Source organism: Ixodes scapularis, unplaced genomic scaffold (assembly GCF_016920785.2).
Source record: "Ixodes scapularis isolate PalLabHiFi unplaced genomic scaffold, ASM1692078v2 PGA_scaffold6__148_contigs__length_123643588, whole genome shotgun sequence".
Classification (NCBI taxonomy): domain Eukaryota; kingdom Metazoa; phylum Arthropoda; class Arachnida; order Ixodida; family Ixodidae; genus Ixodes; species Ixodes scapularis.
The window spans coordinates 110628240-110640309 of NW_024609881.1; the positions used below are offsets into that span (position 1 = coordinate 110628240).

At 47.5% G+C, this 12070-nt stretch overlaps 1 protein-coding gene across 1 annotated transcript in view; it reads right to left on the minus strand.

Annotated features, from left to right (window-relative positions):
* Positions 1–1796, minus strand: part of LOC8050694 — a 43533-nt gene extending 41737 nt beyond the window's left edge. Inside the window, exon 1 of the mRNA XM_029981206.4 lies at positions 1122–1796. Coding sequence (XP_029837066.1) covers positions 1122–1427 — 306 coding nt within the window. The 5' untranslated portion in view covers positions 1428–1796. The remainder of the gene's footprint in view (positions 1–1121) is intronic.
* Between the last annotated feature and the right edge of the window lie 10274 nt (positions 1797–12070).

Here is a 12070-nt window from a genome sequence, read left to right on the forward strand (position 1 = left end):
CCAGCCGCATGCACAACCGGGGACGCGACGTGATTATGGTTCCACAAACCACCTGCCATGCGACTATCATCGCTCCGCTTGTTTACCGAAGTGCGATACACTGAACGCGTGCAGTAATTATGCTTACGAACCCAAACATGGACACTAGACTTGTCCATGCTCCAGCCTCTTGAGGCGAAAAACATGATGTAGCGATATCACTTTTTCGATTATATAAAATTTGCCCCGAGCAACGTGCATCGGTGATGTATTACCCTAATTTAAACCCTTTATAGGTCTGTGTCTCGTGGTTAGAACGGTGTTATTATAACACCTTTGGAAAGGTATATTCTAACAACTCATCAACGCTTATCTTCTAGTCTAAAAGATGTCAAGTCATTGGGATATTGCATGCACTGCGCCTGATACTCTGCAGGCAAGAGCTAATGCGCAAGCTCAGAACGCGTTTCCGCAGCAAGAGCTAATGCGCAGAATGCGATTATTGGAATGGTCCGTACTGTTCTTGCAACGTATCATTTCTCGCGTGGACGTTTCGTTGTGAGGGTTGACGCAATCTCATGCGGACCACCTTGGCGTGACACAACTTCATTTCCTGTGTGTCGTCAGAGTAGCAGTTCCTTGCGCGCCGGCAACGCCAGCTGCCCTATAGCGTTCCAGAATAATAAAAAAAATAAAAGAAATATCGTTCGCCAAAAAAAAGGACGCAAAAAGAGCGAATGTGGGGCATGTTGCGTCACCTCGAAAAAACGAATCACCTCAATTTGGAGCACAATCTCAATTTCCCTGTCCCTTTCTCGATACGGTGCCTATCCAAAACACCCGGTTATCAGTCAAACAAAGTTGGCAGAACCGTAGGGAAAGATGTAACGTAGGAAAACAAAGAGAGAAAGGCTGTAAATGCACGACGGCTCCAGTGAAAACGGGCAGTTGACAGCGACACATATAGGAAACTTCTCAAACGTATTTTTTTGTTTGTTTATTTGTTTGAAGCAGGAAGGTGCATGTTTACCTCGTGGAATGAAAACTTGAATAACGTATTCACTGAGCCGGCCCGCTGTCAACGCGGACACGCGAACGAATAAACGAGCAAACAAAAAGAGGAGCATCACGCGGGCACTCACCCGTAGCAGAGAATGTTGCCTGGAGATGTAGGCGAGCATGGTTTCTCTGCGCAGGTACATGATGGTTTTGACGGCAAACATGAGACCCGAGCTGATGAAGATGGGTCCGATGAGCCACATGTGCGTCAGGTTGGGGAACACTTTCTCGCTGTCGTCTAGCACCAGTATCGTGAGCACGGTGCCCAGGGAAAAAAGCACGATGGCCAGGGAGAAGTAACAGTACGACGCGCAGTTGCACACCACCACCCTCCGCTCGTAGGGTCTCCTGCTCAGTCCCGACGCGAGATCCCCGGCCCTATCCATCATTCCAGCTGTCTTCGCTAGAGCCCCAAAGAACCAGTCGATGATCTGACTGTTGTCATCGCCGTCGCATGTGGGGCGCACTTCGTCACCGCTGCGGTGCTGCGCTGGCAGCCGTGCTCACGGGGACCGCCCATCGTTCGCTGTCGCCGTCGAAGCCCGTGCGATGCTCGCTGCTACAATGCTCGCATAGCTCGCTCGAGCTGTTGTGGCTGCTTGCCTGGCGCTTGTAGTGTCGGTCTGATGGGGTCTGGCGCAGTTGCTCGTCGAACCAGCAGTTGGTGGGAGAGGCGTGGAGATCGCGGGCAGTTGGTAGCAGAAGATCGGCTACACACGAGCGTGGAATGCGGAATTGGGTTCGGCGATGATTCAAAACGTTGACGATGGGTGGCGCCACAACATGGCGGCGTAGTGTGTAGTTTTGAGGACAGAGGGCGCTAGCTAACCAACCATCGACTTGTTTAATTTTGGCGGGAACTTTTGTCAACGGAAGAAGGAATTCGTCATTGCATGCGTGAAGTTCCATTGCAACATAAATTGGTGGTTGATCTCACCGTTCGTTAATACCGGAGAATCGTAATGTGAAATTTGTGTGCATTAATAATTCGTCTCCCAGGACTGTTAAAAATCTATCTAATATTGATCGAGACACTTCCACCAATCAATCTCCTTCTTGCACTAGAAATTAAGAAGCTGCCCACGCGTTTATGGGAATCATTTGCCGCTGGGTTGCTGGTTTGTAGATATTGTCTTTCTAGGATCTATGAAATATTAAACGAATTTAATCTGTAATGCTTCACTGCTACAGTGCCGTCAAAACGGGGGCGGGGTAAACATTTATGACATTTTTTAATGCGGGTGAGGGGCAGGACTATCTCCCCCCCCCCCCCCCCTCTCCCCCTTTAGCTCCCAAATAGTTCCGACGTCCCTGTTTCGTTGGGATTCTTAGCAGAGTACAGTTAAGTGGCATAACGTAAGCAAGTACTTGGAACTTAATAACATGTAAGCTCAAATAATAAGATATCTTGATTTACTTTACAGCAGAGACTTCGATAAAGGTGAGGTTTCAACCAGCACGTTTCGGGACTTCGTCGTTTGACCGTAAGAGTAATTCCGAAATAAACCCAGAATAAATACACAAAAGGTTCTCTTTATTATACACAACCTAAAAGAACCGCAAAGATTCCTTCGTGCGATAGTTAACCCAGTAAACCCATTACATCAGGGCGCTCATGCAGTACTCCCTGGAAGAGCATATGAACCAGGGCTCTGTAATACCGAGCTCCGGAGTGAGGCAAGTGTTTCGCGAAATCGTAGTGTCTTGTGCAGGAAATTCGGGAGGGTGTTGGATTTAGCCTGGTTGTGTGTTGAGGTGTGTGTGTGTGTGTGTAAAAGGGGGGGGGGGGGTGGTACATAAATAACTGCTGGCAAAACAACAAGACGGGTTGAAGGGTGTCCTTTGGTCGCCATTTTGGTCCATGGAATGAACAGTTTCTTCTTCACCTCTCCATTCTTGGTGAGCCGATATAAATTCGCGGTGACAGGTTACTTTATAAAGACACTTCTTGTATACAGAGATTATGCTATCCGCAGACGGGCGCACCAAGCGCACATCCTTGCACCACCACCACAAGCGGCGTTCGTGTATGCTTATGCTATATTTACAAGCAACAGAAGCAAAAGAAACAGCATCACCAGCGCTCTTGTATGCCCTCCCAGTACAATTAGTAGTATGATAGTATCAAACTAACGAATGTTACAAAGAAAGAAAAAAATCACACCTTGTGGATTGTATTGTGTGCATCTTGCACGCGTTGTTTTAAGCGCCGCAGTCGATATATATCCGCAGTTCACATTGAACAAATACGTAAGTAGATTACCCGAACTGAACTCCAAAAGAGAAAGGCACAAGGGGACCTCGTTCACATGGTTGCGTATAACTCTTTGTTTGCACTTTGGCGGCTCACCGTGCTCCTATCTTGTCTTCGGGATATCCCCGTTTCCCCCACGGCCCACGGTGTTCCTGAAAGTGCAAGACTGATGCAAGAATCTTACATTCTTGCCGTAACGAAAAAAAAAAAAAACACATTTTGTGCGTGTGTGTGTGTGTTTTTTTTTTTTCTTTGCTTTTCATTTTCCTCTTTTTTCCTTCTCTTGTTGGCGCTTTCAGCCTGCCGCTTTGTTTCTTAATTGTTTCCTGTTTTATGTTCGGTCGCTTCCGCTTCAAGTTTCCATACGCTCATCCGAATACTTTACTAGGGAGAATACATCCTACTCCTCTCATTTGCATTAGACGGCGCGCCTGCTGCGCTTATTTCTCCCGTGGCAGCTCGCACGTCCCGCCGCGTCAGAGAAATACACCTTTTTTTTTTTGTTCTAAAATTGTTTAGAGAACAAGCTACGACACATATTGAACAAACGCTTACATCGACCGAACCAACGTTGAACCCGGAACGGCCCGCGGCGCGCCTTTTGCCATCGGCCTGATAACCGCGAAATTCCATGCCATTAGCTGGCTCCTCCTACAAGATGTCTACCAGTCACAATTCAGATGAATGAATGATATTGGCTATGCCTTCTGTAACGGTCGGTAGCTTGCGCCACCTAGCCTGGGTTAAATGGATACTTCAACGAAATTTGAAATATTCCCGTCGTGTTCAAAAATAGGTTGAATATGATTCACAATATCCGTAAATCCCAATCGCACATTTGTATTTTGAGCCATGGTGGTTGCATTTTTCGTTATAAACGGCCCACTCTGGCAAGCGCTCGGAGAAGGCCCAGCGGAGACCACGTCACATCCAACGCAATCGTGACGTAGGTCGTCTCAAGACGAGCAAAGCTACGGCGAGGCTGACGTCGAGAGGCCTAGTCGTTCCAGCCACCGAAGCGGCTGCTTTTGTACGAATTTTGAGTGACGGGTTAATCTTCTGTAATCTTGTAGGGGGACAATAGCGACTTCTGCGACACACAAAAGGCATTCTCGGGAAGAGGGGAGTTCCTCCTGTCCCTCTTCTCTCGTCGCGGCCGGAGACGAGACAACCTCCGTCACTAGCTGCCAAGGTTCCTAGACGGGCATTACAAGCGAGGCGTTAGCGACATCCAGCAGGTGCTCTTTGCTAATCGTTTAATTCGTTTTAAAATTCCTTTCCGGGACTTTTTTAACCAGATATTGGTATGTTCGATGTGATGCTGCTTTTTTGAACACTTGTAGACCAAAAAATGAGCGCCGAAATTTCGTTGTAGTATCCCTTTAAGGTTGCTGGTCAGCACACTGGGTCAGCCAGCCATTCAGACTGCGCCACACCTGTCCGGCCCGAAACCATTATATTATTGGGGAGTAGGATGTATCCCCGTAGTAAAGTATTGGCTCAACCTTGCGCTGGAACGTGCTAATTCATTTTCCCGTAAAAAAATTGCACCATTTTAGAAAGTTATTGGTGCAGGATGTTTGGGTATGAAAATCTGTCAACACGTGGCATGCTCAAGCGAGTATGGGCACAACGTCGGCACACTCTCTACCTAGGAAGCAAGAGACCTAGATTGGGCTCTTCCAAAGTCTCTTCTGTTCCTGTTGTGGGATCATCTTTTCGCCCCTTCCGTTTCCTAATCTGAGCATTACTTCATTCTCAAAACCTTCAAACCTTGTTTTCTGCTAGATGGCGCCAGTTATTTCCAAAAACAATAAATTCCAGCGACTCTTTTTGTTTCGAGCAATAGAAAATGTATTTGAGATAATGAGTACAAAATACTGAGAAATATAACTAAGATAGAGTAGCAAATACTTTCGATCAAATGTATTTGCAAGATACCGAATTACCACAAAAATTATTTCAAATACAGTATCTTGAGTAGAGTATTTGAGATAATGACGAATCCGGATGAAACTACTGGAAACTACATAGCGATCTTGGCGCGGCTGGTTCAGGACGACGACCCATTCGAAGATTTGAAGAAAAAAAATGGCGATTCCCATGGCAACAAAGATAGATCAGCCAATCGCCTTGCGAGCCTTTGGTCGTCTGTTTGTTAGTATAAGGTTGTGCTCAGCCAGCCTAGCTATACTCCGTTTCATCTTATGTTGTACCGCAGACAAGGCTAGAAGCGTGAGCTCATAGCTTTGGGAGCTACTCTGAACGCACGAGAGCTTGTGCCGCCTTGATGTGCCCTATCACTGTTAGCAAAAATAACACGCCCAGACGTGTAAACCGTTGTCCCATAGCGGACACGTCAAAACGTGTTCGTTTTACACGCAGCTATCTGTGTTTTTCGTCTACACATGAGGTGCTGTGTAAACTTCACACGCTACACCGTGTCTGCCTTCAGCAAAACACGTTTCGAGCGTGTTCCTTATGAAACATGGCGGCCAGCGGCCGAGAACAGGCGAGAGACGAGCCCAGCGAGCCGCGCGCCTTTCACCCGAATTGAAAGCACACAGGGCGCGTTAGTTCTCGTTCGATGTCTTTTATAGACGCTTTGCAGCAACTGTGCATGGGCGCCGCCATAACTGACCTTCAGTTTTTGTTTCCCCTTATTTCGTTTATTTCACTTCACCATTACCATAGCAGGCCAGGTTATTGCCACATTAGATTCAACCGTGTCCTTTTCTAAAGCATCAGCTTTTGTAGAGGATCGTCAACTACCGTTTCAGTTGCTCGGCATCTCGGTAAGACAAGAGAAGGTCAGCAATGGCGGCTGTAATTTGGCGCGTGTGTAAAGCGTCTATACACAGTAAAGTCTCCAAGCGGCGGACGTGGCTACTTGCAAAGGTACGTACGTGCGTTGTCGGCGGTCGGCGGCAACCGGCGGACACATCGAGCGCCTTCCGGTTTGCTATTTCAGCGCCATCTCTTATCCGTTGGTATTCTATTAAGTCTTTCCGGTTTACGCCGGAAAGTTTATTTAATAGGATGAGATACATATTATTGTTGCTACTTACAAATTTCAAAAATTATCCTGGTAAGATGAAACAAATATCTTGGTCAGCTAAAGTTTCGCCCTCATACTTTGCTCTCATTGGCCGGTTGTTTTTTGTATTTTGACCGTTGAGAACAGTTGCGCGTCGGCTGCCGCGCTCGCGGATGCGTCGGCTGCTCGGCGGCGCCTGTGCCAGCGGTGCGGTGGTGGTTTTCGTTTGCGGCAGCGGGCAGTAGCGTTGACCTATTGGTTATCGGTCTCTTTCTGCTACCAGTACACAGAGCAAACGAAACCTTGTTCATTGCTCGACTCAGTGGTGCTCTAATTCCAGTGGCAACAGCTCTGCCAAGTTCTTTGGGTTGCCGATCGAGTGACGAAAGGTAAAGACGGGCTGCTATACTTTTGGTTATACAGTTTCGGATTGCCGAAAACTTGCTGGTGCATGTTTCTTTATGGAAGAGTTATTGTAAAAGCAAAAGGTCACAAGGGACAGTGCATGTATCTTAAAATGGGCGGTATCGGTGTTAGAGCACCGCAGCTCGGTAGCTCGTGCGTGGAGCAGCTCGCTGCAGAAGGAACCTGCGAGAAACCCCGGCGATCGAATCACTGTCGCTAACTACCGCAAAGTTAAATGTGTGATTGCAGGTCTGTGAATACTTGAATAGTAGTTTCGTGTAGATTTTGTTACTTTGCTGTGCTGTGCAGTGAACGTTTTTTTTTTTTTGTTTTTTTTTTCTTTGTATAACGAGCGTGCCTAATAAAAAGAGAACTTGCAAAAGAAGTTTGGACTTGTGCTCAGACTGGCGATGTGCGCCCATCTTAAGCCGCTAAACAGCAGCGGCTGGGCGTGCTTTGCATTCATTCATTCACGATTTTATGAGAACTGGCTGTCACTGAACATGCACTGTTGCTAAGCCGATCTCAATCGAGCGAGGCAAAGTCAAGTGCAATTGTTTCGGAAGCGTCGGACATTCGCAAAAAAAGGTAAACACTTTTTTTGTTGTAAAAAAGATTACATTGTATTGTAGAAGAACGAGACGGCGGCAATGGGAGCAGTTCCCTCTTCTCTCAACATCAGCGACATTAAGATGCAAATTCGTTCGGAGTTCGGAGGCTGCTCCAAACTCCGAACGAACTCGCATCTTTTTGTCGCCGAGGGTGAGAGAGAGGGAGAGGAGGGAACACACTTCTCTCACCCTCTTCCATAACCAAGCGGTTGCCATGACGACGGTGCGCGTATTGTTTTGTCTATTTCTTATTTCTTTTGGAGAAACCCAACGCCCGTTAGGGGAGATTTGGCGCTGCCGTGAGTCCACCGGTTGGTCGGCGGTAAGGTACTAGAACGCATCATACAAACAAGGATTCAAGAGTACATGGAAGAACACAACCTATTCACGGAGCACATGTTTGGATTTAGAAAACAGCTATCCACGCAAGATGTGCTCCTCCAACTCAAGGAAGGTGTACACAAGCAGAAATGGACAGCACTAGCTGCACTCGACCTTAGAAAGGCCTTTGATCGAGTCTCTCACGTCGCAATCCTACGACAAGTGTCTGCACACAACCTGGGCGAGAGAACATTCAACTACATCAAGGATTTTTTACAGAACAGGACGGCCAAAATACAACTAGAAGGAGAGCTAACCGACGAACTAGAAGTCAACAAAGGAAGAGGAACACCCCAGGGATCGGTAATATCGCCGTTACTCTTTAATTTGATAATGATCCCCTTGTCAAGGAAGCTTCAAGAAGTTGAAGGACTCAAACATGCAGTGTACGCCGATGATATAACACTCTGGACTGCTCTGCCGTCACCGTCTAGAAACAACGTTATAAACGCTGGCATAAAGATTGTACGACAAGAAGCGAAAGAGGCTGGACTCGAATGTGCCACCGATAAATCAGCGCTACTAGTCCGCACATCAAAGAATCGCAAGTTAAGGGAGAACGAAGAATTCTACATCGAACTACAGAGGATGGACATCCCACGAGCGGATCAAGTAAAGATTTTGGGGATGATAGTATCCATCGAGGATCGAAACAGAGAAGCGCTCACTAAATTAAGGAAGCAGGCGGATAATGTCGCGCGACTCATAAGGCGCACATCCAAAAGAAGTTACGGACTCAAAGAAAGTGGAACGTGTAGGCTGGTGCACGCCTTCACATTAAGTAGAATAATGTACGCTGCACCCTACATGAACTTAAAGAAGGCAGAGGAAGGCTCCCTAGATGTCATTATAAGAAGATCTTTCAAGGCTGCGTTGGGGATTAGTCAGAAAACATCCAACGACGGCCTCGATCAAATGGGGATACACAACACTTTCGATGAAATGAGAAAGGCACAAAGACAGGTGCAAATCCAGCGATTATCACAAACCCGAACTGGAAGGCGGGTCCTACAGGACATAGGTGTTTTGCTAATGGACCAGGAAATGCAGGAGAAACACTCTATACGACAAGAATGGACTGACACAGTACGGAGTATTCCCCTTCCGAAGAATATGAGTTCGGCGCACAACTCAGGACGAAGGCTAGCTAGAGCCAAAGCTCTGAACAAGCTGCACGAAGGAAAGGTGCACATCTTCCACGCCGATGCTGGACCCTATCCAGGCAGGCCAGGAAAATTTGTAATAGCAGTACACAATGCGAGACAAGATTCAATGGCCACAATCAGCGCCAAGTCGATAGAGGAAGCCGAGGAAGCAGCCATCGCCCTTGCGAGAGTACAAGCAGCAAGAAGAGGAGAAATGTACGCCATCGTCACAAGCGACTCCAAGAAAGCCATCACCAATACAAGTTTGGGAAGAGTTGGACTAGCAGCATACAAGCTCTACGCCAGAACCCAGATCAGCAAAGAAGCAAACCATACGTTAACCTGGGTGCCCGGACACTCCGGGCACACAGGAAACGAAACGGCCCACATGCTGGTGGTGCGCGGTCTTCATCTCCGTACCACTGGCAGAATGGGCCTCCCCACGACACATGGGGACCATAACTACAGCGGCTCGACAAACACAATAGGGCCTGCAGGTTATGGTGAAATCCTCGAGAGACTCCGGCTACGAAGACAGACGTTGGCAGCTCCACACAAGAAGCTCAGCCGACTCCAAGAAAGTGCCTGGAGAAGACTCCAACTTCGAAACAACACCACTCCCCACATACTAAAGAGGTCCTGGCCAGACCTCTTTAGTGGCAAGTGTGAAGACTGCGGCAACCAGGAAGAAGGAACCTGGCGGCACGTGTACTGGGAATGCCCTACAAACCCGCTACCTGCCACCCTCCGGGTAGAAGATGGCCTACCGGTATGGGAAACCTTACTGGTTGCCGAAGACATCGGCACGCAACTGGAAGTCATCTCCAGGGCGCAGAAGATCGAAGACAAGTGGAAGAAACGCCTATGCATGAGACAGTCCCATACCCCCAACCCTTCGAACCCGTAAACTAGACTTCGGTCTATTGTTTGGTTCAATAAAGTTTTCAACAACAACAACATCGGCGGCGTCGGTAGCTTCAACGAGCCGCTGGACAAAAAAACGAATGCCGAACTCACATGGATAAATAACTTGAGCAAACTATTTAAAATCGGGCGGTAACTTGCGCCACCTATCGAGATTTCTAGCAGCCTGTATTTAAAAAAAAAAGACGAGTCCGTTAACACTGCGAACGACCACGACTAGAGAGCAACCCTGCATACAACGCAGGCAAACCAGTACCACATCCTACACAGCACCGACATGTACACAAACACAACAACGACACTACGCCCGACAGTTTCTACTCAATATCCATTTCTCCCCGCGGCGGATATAAGCTTGACATGTGCGGGTGAGCTCTTTGGTCGCTGACCATTACAGATTTATAGAAGAATACACAAAACACGGCGCAATGGACAGCCGTGTGTTAGAACTGTTTGCATTTAAGAAGTATGGAGGCAAAGTCTATAATGTTAGTCCGTTGCAATAAATAACGATACGTTAACAATAAATCTTAAACCGGTCATGAAAAAGTTCCAATTTTTGTTATTTTCTTGCTTGACCAGTGTTATGAGCATTCCGACTAGCTCGAATCAAATAGGAAAACAAATTATTGGGATTTTGTCATTATGTATACAATAATAAATGAAAATGATCCGTCCGCAAAGCATTTTTTTATATATTTTTGTGAAGGACATCCGCCCAACACTTCACTTCCGCTAGTTGCAGTACGGGAGCAGACGCCTTCACTTTAGGGGCGTTTTGATGCAGTTTGTTGTCGTATGTTGTGTCGGTGTCGAGTGGAGCGGTGGGGCTCGGGAGTTTGTGACCGGTGTTATTCGTAAACACTAGTGTGAGGCGCTGATGCGTCTTCTTTTTCATACTGAAACCACCCCGAACTTTGAAGATACACGGGCCCGTAGCACTGCATTATGCTGAATCGCGAGCTCCTTCTCTGTTGACGTCGCTTTCCTGGTACCACTCGTGGATACTGCAAGTGTTTAAACATTGTGCGCCGTCTCGCCTACATCCCCGGTGACGTACTCGACCTGTTGAAACTTATTGCTTCCGTCATTTTGGAGTACGTAAGGCAGTTATCTCGTTGGTGTGGTTTCGGTTATAAAAGCAAGGCAAAACGCTCGTAGTTCCCGCCCTCAGTACACGTTGGACATCTTCCACACTTTGACACCGGATAACTGAATGAACGAGGATTTACATTCACTTCCGAGGTTACTCTCGCCCTTCCTCACCGTTGAGCAGTAGGATGAGCTGGCGACAAGCCGCGGATGAAAGGCTTGAGCATCGACAGCCCAAGCGCACTCGGTGCCGATGCGGGCGACGCGGGTTTCTGTCAACCGGGAGGCCAGCACAAACCGTTACCGTTCCAGCTCTTCGTCATGACACGGTGTTGCAGAGAGCAGGATAAAATACAGCTGCAGGGATCACCGAAGCAAACGCACTGCTATCGTAAATCTTGGCTTGTGATTGCGCCTTTGTAGTAGATCCTTTTATTCGTTTTGCTGGAGAGACGCAAACGACGGGCATAACAAAATCGCTTACATATTCGGCATACCTCACAAAAGCATTTACCCCGTCACCTTGGGAAAAGCGCGAAACACGGAGTCCGCATCGTCCTAAGCTTCCCGTTTTTTAACTGCTTTAGAACAGTTTGTACCTGCTAGTAGATATGCCTACTGAAACTGAAACAGGGCAGTAAAAGAGAGAAAGAGACAAAGTTGGGAAAGCTTGCTCGCTCTCCAATTTCTCAACTCTCAAGTGATTGTACCATAATAAATGCACCAACGCCTCTTCCCAAAATAAAGAAAAAACACTACGTTCAGTACGTAAAAAATGGTCTCAGTACATGCATCTGTGGGCAGGTAGGAAACCTTGCCCTAATTTATTCACGCCGCATGATTGGCGCAACAAACTCGTTGCAGGACCGAATCATCTACTCGAGCGGTGTACGTCGCAGTGCAAACGCAGTCCAACACGAAGCATAAAAACGGCAGATTTAAGACAACAATCCGGAGTCCATCATTCAATTAAAACGACGTAATTTTGTTGAAAACGCCCGCTGCTTCTTACTCACGGTATGTGTCGGGATATCTTCACAGTTTGAAACGGAACGATGGAAGATTTACTTTTAAAACCGCTCGCTGCGTCCTCCCGGACCAGCTGGACCGGACCAGCTGACGACGACGGGACTGTACCCGTTGAACCTCCACCCCGCAACAAACAATTTGCGCTCCGTGTTAA